The following is a 17,356-nucleotide window of genomic DNA, read 5'->3' on the forward strand; positions in this document are numbered from 1 at the left end:
GATCAATTTCTGCTTGCGATAAGAATTGCACAATAATTATTGCTCTCTGACTTGCGAATGCAGATACGCTTTTCGATGTTTATTTGTTTATTGATTTACTTTCCTAATTTAATAAGTATTTCTCCACGGCCTTTAAAAGTGATTTTGGGACAAATATATACTAATATACTTTCTGTTGCAAAGGGCTTATCAAATGTCGTAGTCATGGGAAATACTAACCTAATTACTCCTACAAAAATTTAAACGGCAAAAAAAACTCGACCGTGCATTTTTTTTCCACACCACAAATCCGATCTGCATATGCAAGCAATAATTACGGCAACCGATTACGCTGTCATCCCATTCTCCTGCACTTGCGCATCTCACTTGATATTGCTCATTGATGTTTAACGCCGGTTCCTTTCCCGTTGTTGTCACGAATGCATTTCACTTTTCTTTCTTGCTAGTTGGTAAGTACCGCCAGCCAGCCAGTACGTACATTCATTTTCCCAACGGCGGACGGCGGGCGTGAAGTGCAAATTTGGCAAACGATCAACGATCTTTTTCGTTCATTTTAAATTCGTCTCCACTTGCAGAGAGAACCATTTTCCTGAGACGCAGTTGTTGTGTTTCCGATTTTTCAGAAACGTCGCAAAAAGGTTGCGTTCGCTATTTTCTCGGTAAATTGAGAATTAAAGTGAGAGTGGAATCTTCGAATTAATATGGAGAATTAATCCAGGTCGAACGGGTTCTAATGGCGAAGTCTGTTTGCTTCATTTCCAGTGCCACTTGAGATCGACGACAGTGTTGCCACGATCGGTAGCGCTAACAACACACCCAACAGCAGTCAGGATAATTCGGATGACTTTGTGCTAGTACCAAACAATCTACCGGTAGATCCATGCAGTGGAAATTATGATAAGAGGTTTGTTTTTCGGATGAAAATCCCGGAATTGTGTAGATTTCTAACGTACTTCTAATGAATTTCAGTAAACCAACTAGAGTGCCTCAAACAGCTACAAACGCTCAGGCGAGTCCACCGAGACCCAGCACGCTGCCGATCTCGGAGCCGAAGCCCGTCCCGACGGCAGCTAGAAAGATTTCTCGACAGCAAAGTCAGACGCCACCAAAGGTAAGCTGGTCCTGAACATGCTCTTATAGTTTCGATTTGACCAACAAACTTCAAACTCAACCCCACAGAACATCCCCAATGCAATACCTCGATCTCAGCCGATCAGCATGAAGCGATCCGAGCATCGAAACAGTAATTGTGATATTAGCTCAATATCGCCGCCGGCAGTGCAATTCGCAATCGGTACTCCTCCCACAGGCAGCCGCCGACGATCAACGTCGGGTGGATCTCTGTCGGAAACGCCTCCTCCGCCGTCCTGCTGGACGGTGAGTCCAGCGTCACATCATTCACCTCTGCGTCGCTCCGGCACCAGTTCGCCAGTATTATCAAATGCCCTATCGAAGCTTCCGGCCCTAGGTAGCCCAACGCTGATGACCAACGACAACAACAATACTCATCCGTTGGGAACCAGGGCTTTCACTCTACCGGAAATGGGGGCAACCGCTGGACTGCAGAGTTACTTACATGATAATAATCTGGACGATCATCCGATCAACTTCCATGCACCGGAACTGCCAGCTGAAACGCTGATGGACGTAAGTTCGATCTTCAACCCCTCAGTATACCACCGATATGCCAACCTATCCCATTTCCTTTTGCAGCGCGAACACAATGAAACCCTAGCGAAGCTAAACTTCGTCATCGCCCTAACGGACTGCATCCTAGAGGTGGCGGATTCCCGTTGTGCACCACTGTCGGCACTAATGTCAGCCGATGCTCAACCGATTGCACCGCACGCGCCAGAGCACTGCAAACGAGCCGAACGACTGGTTCTGCTGGTACGGGCTCTGAATCTTCTCTCGTCCGGTATGCATCTGGCGTCGTCCCAACTACAGAGTGGACACCTGAAGCCATCGGACACGGTGAAGAATGGTGGGTTGTTCAATGAATTGAAACGTGCGAAGTGATGGTGATATTAACTAATGAATTAATTTTAGTACTTTCGATGATGCACACGCGATACCGGTCGACTCTGTGCGAATCGAAGAAGCTGAACGGAACGGGACTGCTGCAACGGGCCGGGGCTAGCAATATTACCGCTGATAAGATTCTGTACGACCATGCGATACAAATGGTAAGTCCGTAGATAAGCATTTGCTGAGATAAGTGCTTTAAATCGATGTCCTTTTATGAATTATTAACAAAAAACATAAGGGTTAGAGTGACTTGAGATGGTGCGGATCATTGATCGTACCATAATTGGAACCATTTCTGAAATAATAACTCAACATATTCGCATTACTTTTAAAGGATCAACCGCAGTGTAAAGATCTAGTTGGTCGAAACTCTTTCAAGAATTACCCCATAATAATCTCGAAATTATCTCTGGTATTGCCTTCAAATTTTATGCATAACTCACTCGAAATTCTCTGCAAACCGGAATTCTATCCAGAAATCCCTTGAAGTAAACTCTATAATTCAAAGTGAATGTTAATACAGGGTGTCTACTACCTGGAAAAACCTGGAATATTCAGGGAATTTTGGTTCCACTCAGGGAATTTTCCAATTATCACTTCATTCGTAATTCAAAAGAAGTTTTCGTTCAGTTTGTCGAAACGTTTCTTAAGGGCACTGAACTTGACAAGCATTTGACAGCTAAGACAACGTGTGCGAACGAGACAAGTTCATTCAGAGAGTCTTGTCACGCTCGCTCTTCGCTGATTTGTATGTGGAGGATCAAAATCGTCGTAAAAAGGAAACAGCCGAAAAAGAGAGACTGGCAACCGTCAAAAGGAAGCATACGAAGCATGTATTGTATAAGAATAAGCATGCCAGACAGCAGGTCTGAGAGCCTACATAGAATTTTTTAGAGAGGGTCGGAGATCTACTGAGAAATGTGTTAAGTTTCAGGGTAGTTCGTAGATCTTGAGAATAGAACTACAAACAAATTAAAAGTAATTAATAGAAATTCATAAAAACAAAATCACAAGAGAGGTCGTAGATCTTCAGATCAATGTTCAAAGAAATTTTCAAAACTTCAAGCAAGCAAAAATAATTTCAAATCAATTTGTAAAACTATAAGCGAAATTTTGCAAATCTTCAGGGAAATTCGCATAACTTTAAACAAGTCCAAGAATGTACAGTGATATATAAAGTATTTCATATAAGTTTGGAGATCCTCGAAACATGATTCAACATCAGAAAAGTTCGTAGATCTTCAGAACAAAGCTACAGAACTTTGAAAAAAATTACAGGACTTCTGAAAAAATCACAAGAATCTCAGAAATGTTATTGGATCTTCAGTAAAAATTGCAGAACTTCAGGAAAGTTCGGCAAATCAAAAAAAAAAAAAAATATTTAGACGATTTCAGGAAAATTTGTAGATCTTGATAGAGACATTTAAAACTTCTAGGAAACTCAAATATGTTCAGATTAATTTTGACAACTTTAGGTAATCTTCAAGGAAATTTTCAAATCTTCAGGGTAACCCGAGAAGAATTAACAAAACATCAGAGAAGTTTGCAGATCTACTGAGAAATTTATTGAGCATCAAGTTTTTTTTTTTTTAGATTTTGGGAATAGAGCTACGGAGCTTAAGACAACTTTACAGAACTTTAAAGATATTTGCAGGAATTTGACAGAAAGTTTCACACAAATTGTGAGATCTTCAGAAAAATTCGTTAAATGTCAGAAAAGCACCTCAATTCCAAAAAAAAAAAATAGCAGCGAAGTACAAAAGTACAATATTTTGCAGAACTCCATGGAAGTCGGAAATAGATAGATCTAAAGAACTTCAGAGAAGTCCGTAGACCTTAAGAGAAGTCTGTAGAACGTCAGAAAGTTTGTACGTTTTTAGAAAAAATTGCAATACTTCAGCAAAACTAACAGATCTTCGGGAAAGTTCGCCGATCTTTAGATCAAGAATCCACAAAGAAATTTAAAGAACTTTAGAAAAGTTCGGAGATCTACTGTGAAATTTATTGAACTTCAGGGCAGTTCGTAGATCTTTAGAGCAGAAATACAGTACTTTAGAAAACATTACAGAATTTGAAATAAATTTTAGGAACTTCGGAAAAGTTCAGAGGGTAGATCGTAAATCTACTCAAAAATTAGCAGATGTTTAAATAAATTTTCAGAATTTTACTGCGGTTCTTGGATTTTGAGAGACATTCACAGAACTTCAGGTATATTCGCTGATCTTAAGAGATATTTGCACAGCTTGAGAAAAATTAGAAAAACTTCAGAATACTTCCTAAAATTTCCGAAAAGCTAAAAAATTTCTAGATAATCTTTTAATTCTTTAGAAAATTGTATAGATGTTCAGAGATATTTGCAGATATTCATTGAATCATGAAAATCTGCCGGAAAAATTCCAGAACTTTCGAGAAGTTTGTAGATTATTAGAAATTTTGGGAACATCAGAGATAGTTGTCGATCTTCAAGGATCTTAAATCTTCAGGGATTCAGAACCTTTGTAGATTCTTAGAAAAATTTGCAGAACTTCTGAAGAACACATAGAACTTCAAACAAATCTGTAGAACTACCGAGTAAATTTGAGCAGATTTTTCATTATGGCGGCGGTCAAAATCAGATAGTCTAAACGAACCTTAAGAGATTGTAGACATGTGAAACCATGATTTATACTGTCTTGATCTTCCAAACAGAGTTGGACTCAAACATATTATTAAAATTATATTTTGTTTTTGAAAGCATATTGTTATCAAATTTTGATATATCGTTTTATCGAATAGTATAGACAGGTTTCTTACTTGTATTTATATTCTTGAATTAAAAAAATACTACACAAATACCAAAAAAGCATGTAATATTGATTGACGTAATGCATGCTACTGTATGAATAACTAATGTGATTGCAAAAACCAAGTACAATATTACACCCATGGATATAATTTCTTTTCGCAAATTATGTGTAGGATAAATGCACCAATAGTGGAAGTACTTTAGTGCAATGTGTTCCTATGGTGGCTTATAGAGTCTCCCTAAGCCGCTGTAGAAGTACATTGTACTAACGTATTGGTGCATTTACTAAACATAAATTGTACAAATTAATATTAAACAACCTATGTGCATCTGTTCTGCTGTAATATTCAATAACTTTTTTGCTGTGCCGAGTTAAAAGTACCAACGCCCAAGTTTGAAGAATCGAAAATAACATAAATCAATAAGTACATAAAAGGGATTCCAGATGGATAAATAGATAAAATAATAATGTGTATAATTTGTATGCACCTGGAATTTTTTTCATCCGACCTGTAAAAACCTGGAAAACTCAGGGAATTTGATTCCTTTGATTGAGTAGACACCCTTTAATAGCTCATTACAGCCTCCACACGCTTCCGGAATGCACGGCAGGTTCTTATAATGTAGTCTGGATCAATTTCTCTCCAGGTACGGGTCAATGTTTGTCTGAAGCTTGCTGTACTCGGGTGGCGTTTAGAAAAGGCCTTGACCTTCATGCCGCGCCATATTGAGTAATCCAGCGGATTAAGATCGGAGTTGGATGGCGGCCACATATCCTTCGCCCAGAACGGAAGATGTTCCTGCAACCACTTCTGAGTGCGGTTCAAGGTGTGGCACGGAGCCCCATCATGTTGAAATACAACATTTGGCTTCGGATCGTACTGTTCTTTGATCCACGGAAGAACATACTTACTTAAAATCCCGATGTAGACCTCGGTGTTGACCTTGTCTCCTTCTGGAATGAACACTGGGTTCATTTTTTGCCATCCATAACGCTAGCAGGATGCTTGGTCAGATACACGTTCTTGTGCTCGTCGGCCACGTCTTTTACCGGAAGAGAACTAATATATCGGTCGGTTCTGGAATTTGATACGGGATCGACGATAAACATGGTCTCGTCGGTGAACGACTCGTTACTCCCGGATTGCGGTTGGTAATCATGTGAGTTTTTTTCCGTGCCCTCGACTTCGTCCCGCAATCTTCCTTTACGATCTTCCGTGCCGTAAAGTCACTGATTCCGTATTCCTTTTGATAGCAGCGATAACCCTCGGAACCCGAGCTGACCTCGGACGACCTGTGGCCACCTTCGCGGATAGTTGTCCTTTCTTTTCTCGGTCTAAAGCCCTTTTGATGGTCCACCGGGACACTCCCACGGCGCTTGAAATGTCTTTTTGCGACATTTGCGCGTGGGACAAATCACGAATACGCTGCCACTTCGTCATGGTGCAACTGTCAAACTAAGTAAATCATTTTCTTTTAAACACAGCCTACTACGGTATGAGCTGTAGGTTACGTGCATGCAAAGAAAACCAAGGCATTGTATGCACAGGTGAAACGGGAACCTTATTTGTACGATGGTGCAAACATTATCACGCATACGGTAGATTAAAAATGTTCCAAAGCTCTTATCTGTCAAAAAACATAACAACATATGGGTCATTCCAGCTCAAGTGGGTACACCTCCTGTGGTCGATGTCACCGATGTGAGCCAAACTTGGCCAAAACGCATATTTTGGCATTCTAAGCAAACGCCTTTTTTGATTTTGCCCTAGATCCCTCCCGGCTACAACCCTGGATATTCGATTTTTTTTTTTTTTAATTTCAACTTTCAGAAGAAATTACTCCACAACCAAATAAGCTATTCGTGATCTTAGAACGTCCATTTGAAGGTTTTTTTTTTAATGTAGATTTTTATAGGTGTAACCACATTTTGTTTTTGTTATAGTAACTACAGTAAACGGGCTGGTTACCGGCAGGTTTCCAAATTGTCAAAAAATGGCCTATTTTCACCATGGGCGAAATTTTTTAATTTCTTAATATTTTGGGCTGAAATTTTCACCACACTTTGGAAAACTGTTCTATTAGATGTGTTTGCAAGGGCAAATTATTTGAACAAATAGTTTTTAAGATATGACCAGATGAGTGAGTGATATTTTTTAGCTTTTCTGGTGGAAAATCAATGCTATTTATTTTTTTTTTCTTAAATTCCTACACGTCGATAGAACAATAATTTTTTTATATTATTTTTCACATGTTCTGGGCAGGATTCTCATTACATGAAATCATAACTAGCTCATTTATTTGCTTCTGTCCATAGTTTAATTGTGGTCCTAAAAGTGAAAAATACGTTGTGCTTTAGAAGGATGATGAAATCAGATATATTAGCAGGTACATATCTTAAATTTCAGTTGTGGATGTCAGCTGCTACTTGAATGATACCCAGAAGGATCTAGGCACTTTAGAGTAAAATCAAAAAAGACGTTTGGTCAGAATGCCAAAATAAGCGTTTTGGTCAAGTATGGCTCAAATCGGTGACATCGACCACAACTTTTAAAAATTCTGTACCCACTTGAGCTGGAATGACCCATATTTGAACAAAGAAGTCAACTCCAAAAAACGTTCAAGAATTTTCAGTTGGATTAGACAAGGTTCATAATGGATTTACCTGCTTCTCTCAGCTTATTTATTTGGCTCTTTTTTAGAGATGAACTAAAGGGTGTCCACGATGAAATTGCCACACACAAAATTGATTCGCAAAATTCGAGTTTTCATCCGATTGCCATCAAATTTTCAGGGATTGAGAAATAACTATTAAACTTCATTTTGCCATTTTACTCGTATTTTATTTACAGTCCATACGCAAATGCCCGCACCTTGGCCTTAACCCCGGCCATAAGATTCTGCACAACCTGTGAATCAACCGTTTTTTGCATGTAAACCCATACTTTCTTCAGTTCCTCGACTGTCTTCACTACCTTAGGTCGTTTAAGAAGGTGCTGCTTCATAATCGCCCAGTACTTCTCGATGGGGCGGAGCTCCGGAGTGTTGGGAGGGTTGAACATTTTCGGCACGAAATTGACCTTATTGTCCGCATACCACTTCAGCACGTCCTTGGAGTAGTGGCATGAGGCCAAATCCGGCCAGAAGATTGTTGGGACGTTGTGGGCCTTCAGGAGAGGAAGCAGCCGCTTCTGGAGGCACTCTTTTATGTACACCTGTCCGTTCATCGTGTCCTGGGTCACGAAAGGTGCACTCCGCTTCCCGCACGTGCAGATGGCTTGCCAAACCAGGAATTTCTTCGCAAATTTGGACATCTTCTGAGTGCGGACATGCTCCGGAACGCTGAACTTATCCTTGGCCGTGAAAAACAGGTTGCCGGGGATCTGTTTGAAGTCGGCCTTCACATATGTTTCGTCGTCCATGATGCAGCATTCAACTTTCGTCAGCATGTTGAGGTACAACTTCCTGGCACGGGTTTTGGCGGACTTGTACTGCTTCTCGTCGCGATTAGGGGCCTTTTGTACCTTGAACGTTCGAAGCCCAGCCTTAGTTTTGGCCTTCTGGACAAAACTTCGGCTTAGGTGCAGCTTCTTAGCCACATCCCTAACGGAGGCGTTCGGATTTCGGTTGAAGGCCCCAACTACGCGGTTGTGATTTTTGGTGTTGTACGGAATACTTTTTCCTTCACTTCTGGGCTTCCGATCGGTGGTCAACCGTTCCTCGAACCGCTTAATTACTCGCGACACCGTGGAATTCGCGATTCCCAACGTTTTAGCGATGGAACGATGCGAGAGATCCTTGTTCTCGTGATGAATGCGCAAGATTTTATCACGCACGAGCTGTTCTTTCGACTCCATTTCCGCGAGTTTTGATCACAGGACTTTAAAACTTGCAGGATGTAAATAATGCACTATGAACTAAATCCACCCAAATTTTCATTAAATTCTACCCAACGGTTAAAAAGTTAGAGCAATTTCATAGTGTGGCAATTTCATCGTGGACACCCTTTAGCCAACGGCTAAAAATCTCTCTAATAAAGTCAAAAACAAAATTTGGCTCTTTTAATTCTTTGTTACACTATTCGATTCTATCTTTTTTCCTTCGACATTTTGTGCTTTGCATTTTTGTTCATTTCAACAATTGTTTTCCTTTTCGACCTTTTGACCATACCTTTTTCGTAATCAAATTTCATTTAACTTTTTGTTCATTTGATATTTTGTCCACTCGACCTTTTGTACTTTAAATCTTTTGTCCCTTTGAACTTTTTTTCACTCAACCTTTTGTCCATTCAACCTTTTGGCCATTTGTCCCCCTAACTTTCATTCGACTTTTAATCCTAAAACACAGTACACCATTTTAAAACAAGTAAGAGGTTGTATCCAAGACACGGCCGTAGATTTTACGTAGGATTACGAAAGGTAGTTTTGATGTCACAGAAAAAGTATCGTATATATTAAATTGATTTCTTAACTCGGTATCAGTGAAAAAGTGCGATAGGTTGAATTTCGGAAGCAATTTGAGAGTTCTGTTTGTGAGGTGCTCTGTCGATGTCCATGAGTACAAGTAAGTCATGGACGATATGCCTTGGATACAAGCTCTTACTCGTAAGTTAGTTTAGAACAATGCTGTGGAAATTTATCCTCGACGTTCTTGGAGATGATAGGCAAGATTTTTTTTTCGGCATAATTCTCTGAATAGGAGGGGCTTAAAATTTGCATCAAAAGGCATATTTAAAGATAGGTACCGTCTGGCATGCTCAGTGCTCGGTATCAATATTCGGCGACTGTGTTAGGAAAATCTCTTTTCCCATCATGGAAACGCCTCGTTTTCTGATGAAAAAATTACGCATTCTCATGCACAAAACTCACGTATATAATAAAAAAGCGAAAAATTATTGGAGGAAAGCTTATCTAATTTGAAGCGTTTCTGGCTAATTGACATGGTCATGTGGTATTGGGTCATTGCGAGAATTCGTATGTACCACTTCAATACTTGACGCATTTGACCACAAACGTTTTGTTGCTGGGTACATTATCAAAGCTAGCTAGCTGCTTGCGGGGAGCCTTTCGTTGTGTACTGGAGAACACCATCACTCACCAAACGCGGTGATTGAATGAACGCCGTTTGGTGAGACCGAATGGAACTCAATTTTGAAATCTGTGTTAGGGAAAGCTCTTTTCGCAGGCAATCGGTGATAATTTTAATTATCATAGCAACAGTTGCACAGTCGTGCAATTTTCAATAGACATTTTGAAAAGTGATAAATTCTTAATTTTAACAAATTCGTAGACATATTTCCTATTGAAAATTAAATCATCATCTCTGGTTTAAAATCAGACCACTCTCGCGACCGACTTTGGTTTTTGAAATTAAACCCCCAATGTTGCCTTAAAAATACATGGTAGGGGAAATGGCTCTAATGTTGGCCAATGGATCTAAGATTGGGCCCATCGCTTAAAATCTGTTGTTTATCAATTTTATCTAGATGAACGCGTCATTGGGACGGTACTAATGGATATTGTTGGTCGCTATTGAAAATTTAGTCGATTGCTGAATTTATGTATGGGTTCAAATTAGGGGCATTTAGGCTGACATTACGTACGGGAGTCAAACAAACCCGGCAGAACTGTCAACATTCGTGGGTGAGGAAAAGGGGCGGGGAAATTTAGGTTAGGTTTCGTGCAAATCTAATGCTGCGTTGTAGGATACTCTACTTTTAAAATATAAAACATTTAAAATTACAGATAATTTTCACCTGGAAAACCCGAAAAAATGTGGAATTTTTAAATGGAAATTTAATTACCACCCCAAAGTTAACTTCATAAATTTAATAGGCTTAATGAATACGAATTATTGAAATCTAATGAGTAATCATCGGAGGTTAGAGTTAGTTTCAACTCCGAAGGTGTTGTAAGTCAATTTCAACGGCCTTCTGTGTTAACATCAGTGGTCCTTAACCGAGTGGTCTAGTGGCGTACCCCTTAGCAAAGAATCATCAAAAATTGTACCCTCTGATTTTCAATATCGATTCTATAATAACAGGGTTACCCCAAAATTACGTTATGTCAAGGAATACCTGTATATCCATACCTTTTGTATATTAGTTTGAGTTTTGTCTGGTTTACATTGATATCCTCAGTCTTTTTGGATTATTGAATTGCATGAGCATGAGCATGATTGACCGCCCACGGTTGCTACTGTGTTATTGCCAGACCAGCTGTAATTACACAGAGAACCAATAGACGATGCTTGGGACTAGCAATCATCCTCAATGTGTAAAAACGGCTGACCTCAAACTAGGTCAGGTCAAGAAAGGAAGGGGTAGGAATGTGTTGACATGACACTCGCTTTGATGGAAGCCGAGAACACTTCTGCACTTCCACGAGGAATCACTGGTATATTGGGTAGGGTAATAAGGTTGGATTTGCAGCAGGGTTCGTTTTGGTAAACGATAAGCTGAATTGATGTCCTAACAATCATATAACACGAAGGATCTTGGGATTGAACCCACGGTCTTCTGCTCAGTAAGCAAAAACGTTTGCCACTAGGCAGACGAGCTCCTTTTTAATCATTGAGTTGCTCTGTTATTACCATGTAGTCATGTCAACAAATAAAACGATTGACGAATCTTGAATTTGGATGGACTTGAGATTAGACTCATGATGTTCTGCTCAGTAAGCAAAAACGGTTGCTCTAAGGCTACTGAGCCCCTCATATCACATTATACCGTTACTCAAGTTGTTATAACTATTCAAACCCGGCGGCACCGACGACAACAAAATACACGATAAACAAGCGATCTTACCATACATTTTTAATTTTGAAAGGTCCTGGACCACATTTTTCTGCTCAGTAAGCAAGCCACTGCAACCGACGATCTTTCAAATCCTAAAACTAAAAGCTACGAAAGAGTACTTAGGCTTTCGTTAAGTTCCACTTTCACGCGACGTTCAATGTTTCGATTTGATCTTTACGCATTGTTCAGGCAATCATAACAAGCTATGACCGGCGTGACGATTGTTTAAGCCCTGGTTAAACAAGCTTTTACGTTCTCGCATTTGGGTAGGTATGTAATGAACAACAGAAATACGCGATAATTCATATATTTTCAGCGGTTGATTATTAATTTTAAATATACTAACGGTACTGCCTACGGCGACTACGACGGCAATTACGACAGCGACTACGACGGCAAATTCGACGGCGCTTACGACGACGACAACAGCAAATTTATGGCTTACCATTTGTCTAGGATATAACACCTTTATCTGGCACCTCCACTTGAGCTTCATGTCTGCTATATGTCACTGTTTGCAAAAATATCTAATAGCAATTACCTTTGTTGTAATACTTCCTGCATTGCCATGGTCATCTGGGAGGAGGTTCGCGTCTAGTGCTTTCCCCAGGAACCGTTCACGGCCACCAGCTACCGACCGTCCAGTCTTGGGTGTATCCAGCGAGGCATCCTTTAGCTTGCTCACAATCTCCGACAATGGCGAGAGACCAGCAGACCAGCACTTTTGCAAGCCGTAAACTCCCTGATTCACGGCAACGTCGGCCACCGAATCACCACCAAAACTCGCGGCGGACACATTATGAGCACTTTCCCCGGCTAATTTATCAACAGGACCGTGTTCAAACTCGCACACGGTGACGAGACTCTCGATAGAACTACACACCGAAAGCGTGACATCCGAACTCGGTGAACTGGCCTCCCGGTAGGCAATGGAAATCACAAGCACACTTACACACCGCTGGTTACAAAAAACACACCCGTGCAAAGAAACGGATCCAATAAACGTCACTCTCGCGAAAGCAAACCCAATCCGGCCTCCCGGTAGGCAATGAAAATCACAAGCACCTCAATCTTTTTGGATTATTGAAATTTCGCATTATTAAAACTGTCAGATATAACTATTATGCTATATTGTCTCCAAAATAGTTAAGAGGTTTAACTTATCGCGAAGCTTATAAAAGTGTTGGTGATTCCTCGAATATTAAACATATCAATAAAATCATTAGACTGATGCAAAATATGGCTTCAAATCGAGTCCTGATTAGCCTCCCAAAATTTCAACTCTTTTGGTAAGAAACTGACTTGAACTTGACACAAACCGTTTGTAATTTATATGGAATCACTATGGGTTAACCAATCTAGCCTTCTAGCTTTTTTACATTTGCACTTCTAAAAAGTTTTAAAGCTTTTCTTATGGGAAATTTTCTCGTTTTCCAGTCAATCGTCAATTTAAAAAGTTATTAATTGCTTAAGAGATTGATAATCTTATGACAGCTGTTTTGTGGGCAAAACAACACCCTCTAATTTGGTAGTCATTCCCAGTAATGACTACCAAATAAGGGAGAGAGATCCGTTCTATAGCCATCACTTAGTTCCAAAGTGATCTATAATACTTATTGAAGATGTTAAATATTGAGAATAAACATTGTTGATCAACCTTACCCAATTCGTTTCGGAAGCTAAATAATCAATATGTAAAGAACTTATCAGCAATACTCACCACAACCAAATTCCAATGAAAACATGAAATACTTTCGACAGACATTGGAACTTTTCCGTTTTATGGAATATTTTTTGGCGAACACTTGATGTGTCTTGCGTACACCCTTAAGGGTACACCTTTTCCCGATCTACTTAGGCTAAACTTGATAGCTTACAAAATACACAGGCCGGTATGGGTCAATTTCAGAAGCTCTTTGGTGAACATCTAGGCGTACAGGTCCAGGTCCCATGGGACCCATGGGTCAACTCAGAATGGCATTAAGGTTTAAGACCTTGTAGGTCAGTGGCCTTAAATATATTTTAGGACAAGGGCAGTAGACATGTGAGCGTGTTTAAGGGATACATATTAAGATCTTTCTAGACTGTCGATGGGCTTATAACTGTTCTATGTTTTTCCTTATAACAGGGGACAGTTATGCGTCTATCGGTGAACTACATGTTGAATAGAAAAAAAGATCCTTTGTAGCAATATTCCTTGAACAAATTAATGACTTAATTTAAAAACGCATGGTAAATTTCTGCCCGTCTGAAAATGTGTTTAGATAGGTAAGCAATTCTTCACGTGATTATCTTAATACAACAATTTTTATATAAAATACATTGGTTGATATCACGAGATTAACATTGTGTTAAAAAATCCAGCTAACAAAGAAAAAAAAGTTGATAGTTTGATACCAAAAAAAGAAAGCAAATTATGTTTATAGTTGCAAATGAATATGGTAAGTTAATCGAATGGCCGGTTTGTACCTACTCTAACTGTCAGTCCTTAAAGTTCCAGGGGATACTGCTTATAAGATTCAATTACTTGTTTTTTTTTATCTAACTAAGTACCCAATTGAATAGATAACGAAGAACCATTGTTTCATAATGCACCGTATGCTCTTCATTCCTTCCCCTCAGTGCCAATCGGCCGCCCTGGACGAGCTGTTCGGTAACCCGGAGGATTGCTTCACCCGGTACCAATCGGCACAGATTCTGCTTCACTCGCTGGCGCAGAAGTGCAGTCACCCCCAGGACAAGATGCTCCTATCGAAATGTAAGTTTGCATTCCATCATCATACACCTCGTACTGTAATTCGAGGAACGCAATGTTTGTACCTGATTACTAATCAACTGGTTCTCTCCATCTTCTCGCAGACAAAGACGCCGTCGAGAAGCGGCTGTACATCCTCCAGCAGCAGGGTTACATCTACGCGACCGATGAGCTGTCCTGAACCAGCGCCCTGCAGACGCTCAGGAGACGGCTGTCGAAAATCTTCTGACTAGATACTTCTGGGACTGCTGCTATTGCTCCTGCGTGGGCGGTCTGAATCATCGTTATCATCTATGTAAGCAGAATAAGAAAGATAAGAAGAATGCCGCGCGTTTGCGGGTGACGAATGAACTGCGGTTGCTGAACGGGACGAATGAGTGCGGAATAAGGCGTGATCGTGAGCTCGAATGTTTGAATGGAAAATGAATACCGAACTCGAAGAGAAGCCCATCTACAACTCCCACTCGGTATCGGTGAGATTTATGTTTTTTTTTCTATAGGCTTATTTATTCGTATATTTTATTTTTGCAATCATCATTGGAAGAAAGTTTTCGGAAGCGCTGTCGCTTTTCTTTTCCCAGCGAACGGCTGTAAATACAATCAAGGTAGCTTTTTTGAAGAGTAGGATCAGCAAAATTAAAATTTACTAAAGTTTTGGCCATTCTAGATGAAGCCGTAAAGTAGTTGAACGATTGTTAAATGCAATTCTATGGAACGCTTTCGTATGTTGTTATGTCGATGAATTATGAAAACCTATCTGAAGCAAATTATATGCATAGCTTATGTAAATATACGCAACAGTTGTACTCACGAAAATGTACATAGGTTGCACCAAAATCAAGGCGAAGGGCTTCTGTATGATTCGCTGCATCTGATGTGTGCATGCTTGTTTATCAGCTAATAACATCGCATTCATATCTAGAGCGCAGTAACGTGCTTGTTTTTCGGTGGTATCAGAAGTTTATTTTCAAGCCGTCATCGAAATTTACTTGACACGCTTCCTAGCTTCGCCAATGATGACGACGAGTTTGCTAAATTTACAACAATATTGCAATTCTTAACTGGGTGAAGATTTCCTTCAACCGATCAACGCTTTGACGTAAATACCGTGGTAAATACTCCAACTTGATAGGGTTGAAGATTTCACTCGTCTGAAACGACTCGTCAGCTAGAGAGGTCTTTTTATACGTACAACAATCGAGATGTGTGGGAATACAGTTTAGCAACTGCACCTGCTCAAATACGATCCACATAACGGAGGCGTTTCAGTTGTTCCCAATTTCAAAGACGCAACACGAAAAAAGTTCAAATATTGATAATATAAAGAACATCATTCTATTTTCGGTATAAATCCTTTGTGAATTTATGGAGCAAAAGCCTAGATGAAATGTGTTCAATAGCATCAATATTTGGATCAATCAAAAGAAGCATCTCGAACCAGACATGTCTCAATTTTACGCTGTGGCTAGGTTCCTATTTCGTTCCAAGCAGTTTTAGTTCCACTGATCCATCACGTGAGTGTGATATAGGGAGAAAGGCATAACCATACCAATATGATAAAGTAAAACGTAGTACCTAAGTACAAAAAATAACTAACAAACAAACTCCCCCAAGAAATAACGAACTAGCAAATCTGAATAAACCTAACCCTTTAACTGAGCTGGGTGTTTGTCTACGATGTTTCATCTCCGGGAGTGACCTTTGTAATACTCTCGTTAGATAGCAGTAAGATCAAGGACACCACAGCTGGATTCTATGAAGGACGCAAGCAAAAAAGGCTCCGGATAGCATAACGCGTAAGCTATCCGATACACAGTTCTGAGTTGAAGTCTTCTAAAAAGGCAAAAACACATACATACACATAATGTTAGAGGTAAACTACCATCGGGTCAGTGACAATGAACATACATACTATCTTAAATAAAGGGGAGATAAGCTACTCAGAAATCGCCACAACTGTTTGATTAAATGAAAACAAGGTGTCGATTTCTAACCATGAAATACAGCAAAAGCTAGTGGATAATGAGAAGAACAAGTAAATAATGGAAAAGATAACCCAATATTATTATGAACAAATCAGAAAAGAAAACAAACAAACTCAAACCATATGTTAGCGGAAAAATCTATAAAAGAAAAAAAAGAACTACAAACAGAAAAAAATCTTCGTAAAACATTAATAAAAAAAAAGGTAATAAAAGTAACGAAATGTAACGACCGGCAGTTATGCTTGATCCGAAATGTCCAAACTTGTTGTTCCAGACTTGTTTATATATTCTGAGTTTTTATCAGCACTCGCACGGATTATACCTTTATCGGAAATCAACCCACAACAGATAAAATGGTAAAAATAAATTAACCATTACGAGTATCAGCTCCAAAGTAATCTATGTCAAGGATGCACGTGCCACATTGGTTACCAACGTGTATGGTGTAAAATTCACCAAATGGTCTTTATAGCAGAAGAAAGCAACCTTACTAACCACAGCTATTGTCATCCCGTTAGGTGAACTCTATCGGCGCTATTGTTTCCAATTTAGAATTCAATGACTATGCTCTGCAGCTCGGAAATTATAACCAGCCTTTGCTCCGGTGGAGTAATTCGTACGATGGATTTTTCCAGGTTGCCTTTTCTTCAACTACAGCATCATCAACGTGCACTGCCCACACGAAGGGAGACCCGACGACGAGAAAGAAGCGTTCTATGCGCAGCAGGAGCAGGTGTACGACGGCTGTTCGCAACGGGACGTCAAAATCGTCATCGGAGACATGAACTCTCCGGTAGGACGGGAGGCAATGTATAGACCGGCAATCGGGCCAAACAGCCTGCATGCCGTATCGAACGACAACGGCAGTAAGACCGAGATCGCGAAACGATGGAAAATCTAACCGATACACGGAAGTTCTACGAGAAGCTAAATAGTTCGCGCAAAGGACTTGGACGGTAACGAGTGTGAGGTGATTGAGAGGTGGAAGCAGTACTATGACGAGCACT

The 17,356-nt window shown here is 40.0% G+C and overlaps 1 protein-coding gene across 1 annotated transcript; it reads left to right on the forward strand.

Annotated features, from left to right (window-relative positions):
• The first annotated feature begins 382 nt into the window (after nt 1-382).
• LOC135713606 (serine/threonine-protein kinase unc-51-like) lies at nt 383-16,044 on the forward strand. The gene is made up of 8 exons (XM_065236738.1): nt 383-449; nt 763-904; nt 970-1,111; nt 1,180-1,647; nt 1,714-1,984; nt 2,050-2,186; nt 14,232-14,367; nt 14,469-16,044. The coding sequence occupies exons 1-8, from the start codon at nt 383-385 to the stop codon at nt 14,543-14,545; spliced, it is 1,440 nt and encodes a 479-aa protein (XP_065092810.1). The 3' UTR covers nt 14,546-16,044.
• The last annotated feature ends 1,312 nt before the right edge of the window (nt 16,045-17,356 follow it).

Source organism: Ochlerotatus camptorhynchus, unplaced genomic scaffold (genome assembly GCF_037179485.1).
Source record: "Ochlerotatus camptorhynchus isolate MF236.1 unplaced genomic scaffold, CSIRO-AGI_Acam_v1.1 ptg000573l, whole genome shotgun sequence".
NCBI lineage: Eukaryota > Metazoa > Arthropoda > Insecta > Diptera > Culicidae > Ochlerotatus > Ochlerotatus camptorhynchus.

Bases quoted from the DNA above. Each gene is read 5' to 3' on its own strand.
- LOC135713606 (XM_065236738.1), top strand. From the start codon at position 383: ATGTTTAACGCCGGTTCCTTTCCCGTTGTTGTCACGAATGCATTTCAC. The intron at 1,112-1,179 runs GTAAGCTGGTCC...TCAACCCCACAG, and splicing joins AAAGTCAGACGCCACCAAAG to AACATCCCCAATGCAATACC. The intron at 14,368-14,468 runs GTAAGTTTGCAT...ATCTTCTCGCAG, and splicing joins CAAGATGCTCCTATCGAAAT to ACAAAGACGCCGTCGAGAAG.